General features: G+C 37.5%; 1 protein-coding gene across 1 annotated transcript in view; it reads right to left on the bottom strand.

Moving 5' to 3' along the window:
• Positions 1 to 1,717: 1,717 nt before the first annotated feature.
• Positions 1,718 to 3,902, bottom strand: part of LOC107685318 (regulator of G-protein signaling 8) — a 17,657-nt gene continuing 15,472 nt past the window's right edge. Inside the window, exon 6 of the mRNA XM_016481873.1 lies at positions 1,718 to 2,045. Coding sequence (XP_016337359.1) covers positions 1,851 to 2,045 — 195 coding nt within the window. The 3' untranslated portion in view covers positions 1,718 to 1,850. The remainder of the gene's footprint in view (positions 2,046 to 3,902) is intronic.

The following is a 3,902-nucleotide window of genomic DNA, read 5'->3' as shown; positions in this document are numbered from 1 at the left end:
CTGGGCTATAGTCCTTGAAAGAAAACAAATGAGCCAAGGGCATCACATCTGTGTGCTGAAGGGATATTATAACATTTGCAGTCTGTCTGTGGTAATTTGTACATAATTATTCTGGAGTATTTTGTTATGTGTCACTGTAAAAAGAAAGAACATGTATGTTTAATTTCTGAATGGATTTCTATTCTTGAGTATCTTACAAATTACCTCAGTAATTTAAGTAGGCTACTCAATTTAAACTTTCACCCAAAAATGGAAATTTGCTGAAAATGTACTCACCCATAGGCCGTATTATCGTAACAGATTTGGAGAAATGTAGGATTACACCACTTGATTACCAATGGATCCTCTGCAGTAAATGGGTGCCACCAGAAGTAGAGTCCAAACAGCAGATAAAAGCATCATAATAATCCACAAGTAACTGACATGACTCCAATCCATCAATTAACACCTTGTGAAGCAAAAAGCTGTGTTTGTAATAAACAAATTCATTAGGAAGTTTAATTTCTTCAAGTCCTCTTTCTATTGCTTTCTCCAGTGAAAAAGTCGTCTTGTTTAAACCAATATGTCAGTAGATTTTGATGTGAGAGGAAACAGGGTTTTATTACACTATAAAAAATGCTGGATTAAATATAACCCAGCACTGGGTTAAAAAGGGACAAACCCAGCAATTGGGTTGTTTTGAACCCATGCAACCGCTGGGTCAAAACAACCCAATAGCTGGGTTTGTCCCTTTTTAATCCAGCGCTGGGTTATATTTAACCCAGCATTTTTTAGAGTGTATGGATTATGGACTCGTATTTTAGCCAGAAGCAATGGTTTACAGGTAAAATGCCTTAATGATGGATTTGTTTCTTACAAACTGTAACGGAAGAGGTCTGACGCAACAGGTTAGTATTTATAAACAGTTTTATTTGGTCACAGAGAGTACGGATGTAGGGTCCAGATGATGTGATGGTGAGTGAATAGTTCGTAGAACAGTTCAAAGGATATGATGAGTGGAGTAATCAGAGTCTTTGGCTTTACAGGAGCTGGAATGCACACAGGAGGAGCACACACCTCAGCGATCCGGGAACTAGGAGGAACAGGAGACACTTGGAGACGAGGAGACACTAGGAGCCCCCCCCCCCCCCCCCCAAAAAAAAACACAAACCAACACTGTTCGAAGTGACATGCTTTACTTGATCTAATATCATCACAAGAACATGTCATTGTAAACCATCAGAACATCAACATGTGAAAGAATAAGCTTAAATAAATTAATAAATAACAAAATAAACATAAACGCTACATTAAAAATATCACTTATTCAGAGAAAAAATATATTCAGTGTGCGTATGTGTGTGGGATTGAAGTATTTTTAGATTTAGATTTGAAGGAAAAATAATCATTGAGATGTTCGAAGTCAGAGACTGCATGCAGTAACACAGCAGGCATGTCTTTAGTTGTTTTATCGAAACATATCAGTGTTAATGTGTACACAAGTTACATTGAAGATAAGAAAAATAAATTATCATACTCTACTCTTACATATTACCCATGTAGAGACTGATTTACATTACATGCTTGCCAGCATTCAGAAGAAACATCGACCATTCTATCACAATTGAAGGGAGAGAATATAGCCACGTTACAAATAGAACTGGGCAAAGAAGCACAGTACAGGGTCATGTTTAAGTTTAGATGCACAAACTAGCAAGGAACTAGTTCGACTTTTCGACTTTTGAACTTTTTTATTTGATTATTCTCATCTAATTATTTTGTAAACACACAGACTGTGCTATACATTACAATTAAAGTCTGCTTTATTATCTCAATATCCTCTAACCAGGCAAGCAAATAGACATTCACTTTTAAACAGATTTCCTCTGACAGTATATCTGTGTCCTGTTCAGTAAGTCCTGATAGATCTTTGATCTTATAAACCGAGGATAGGAGTCTTTCTCCATGAGGCTGTACACTTTAGCTTGGACTTCACCGAGACTGTTGGGAGTTGGTTCCAGAAGCCTCTGTTTGGTCTCCTCTCTGGTCCTGTGGTCTATGTTAACCTTCAGACATATAAAAGTTAGAAAATATTAAATTCTGTACAATTGCTCTGTATCACTTCTTAGAATCAAACAAATGTAAAGCAAAGCCAACATAGAGAGAAAATAAATGGTCACTGAACTTCACACAGAAACTATCATCTCTGGTGATCATATTTCACTCTTCTGAACTGTCGCAGATTTTATTCAGTTTGTGGTTTGTCTGAGCAAAGAGACCAGGATTATTACATTTGTTAGGTACGTCCCATCTTAAAGGAGTTTTTTGTATTTTCTGTGACCCACACAGTCAGGATGCTCAAGGACAGGACTGTGCTTCCCAAAAAACAAGCAGTGAATCACAAAGTATCTGAAGGTCATGCTGAACAAGAAGATGATCTTCAGGTTTGAAGACAGGGAAGAACTGAATTGAGCGTAGGCGGTGCTAAAGTACAAACTCTGAGGGAGGAAAGTCTTTGTAGCACAGGTCTCAAATTCGGAAGTGCATTATATAAGCAATTAAAAAAAAACAGTAAAATTATAAAAAATGTTTAGTTTATATTATAAAACTGTACAGTTTTAATAATGTTGATTTTAATAGTACATATACACACGACACTACCATAAGTAAAAACATTAATATTGTGAAATGTTATTACAATTTAAAATAACAGTTTTCTATTTAATTTACAATGTAATTTATTCTTGCAATGACAAAGCAAAATTTTCGTCAACCATTATCAGACCTCCAGTCTTCAGTGTCACATAATCCTTCAGAAATCATTCTGTTATCAATGTTGAAAACAGTTGTGCTGTATTTGTGTGGAATCTGTGTCGACTGTATTTAAGGATTCTTTGTTAAACAGAAAGTTCAAAAAACAGTATTTATTTGAATGTCGTTACTGTTTACTTTTGATAAATTTGATATGTCCTTGCTGAATACAACTATTCATTTCTTGACCCTAAACTAGCACATGCTACCGGTAACACTTTACAATAACAGTACATGAATTAGCATGTACTAATACCTGAATTAATAATTACTTGACTATGAACTAAAAAAGCAGAAGATTCTTCATCTTCAGGAAAAAGTTGACTCTCTAACAGATTACAAAACATTTTTCAGATTAAGATTGGAGGATGGTACGTAATAGGGTCATGAACTTGCTTTAAGAACAATTCTACCAGTCAGTATGTTGCTACATTTAATTAGAAATACTTTTACCAGACAAGAAAGGCTGTGGACTAGAGACCTGCACTCCCGCCGCCCGGGACGAACTTCTGCGGAGAGTAATGTTCGCATAGTAGGTGGCGGTAATGCACCTTAACGTTGGATGCCACCCGCCATAAAACATGAAGAAGAAGAAGAAGAGTAATGTTCGCGCTGCGCTGTTGTAACTGATCAGTGCCGCGCTGTCAGTTCGGTGGCGCTAGTAAACACGTCATCTCTGCGCTGTCGAGTCGGTTGCGCAGCTCGGTCCATTGAGCCGCGCCTATGACAGGTCAGCGCGGCGCGAACACTTTAATACCACGCTGTTTCGTCCCACATTTGGGTTGTTTGGCTTCCCATAGCAGGCGGTAGGGTCGCCGCGCAGCTGCAGCTTTCTCTCGTGGTGGGGGCGTTTTGTGCAGTTGGGGCGGTGCTCGCGTCGCTGTCTCGGCGATTCCACGCTGAGCATAAATACAAACTGACAAACCTGTGGGATCCAAGTGGAAAGGTTCTGGGAATGTTTAACATGCATTTATTTTAGTGTTTTAAAATAGTTTTCTTTAGAAATCCTGCAAGCACTTTATTTTTCATTGATATTAAGCAGATGTAATTATTTTGTTCAGATCAAAATGTTATGACATTGTATGTTACAATTGTAAACTTAAACTGTGAAC

The sequence above is a fragment of the Sinocyclocheilus anshuiensis genome, unplaced genomic scaffold, assembly GCF_001515605.1.
Source record: "Sinocyclocheilus anshuiensis isolate Anshui unplaced genomic scaffold, SAMN03320099.WGS_v1.1 scaffold385, whole genome shotgun sequence".
NCBI lineage: Eukaryota > Metazoa > Chordata > Actinopteri > Cypriniformes > Cyprinidae > Sinocyclocheilus > Sinocyclocheilus anshuiensis.
This window is presented reverse-complemented; position numbering and strand designations above follow the sequence as displayed.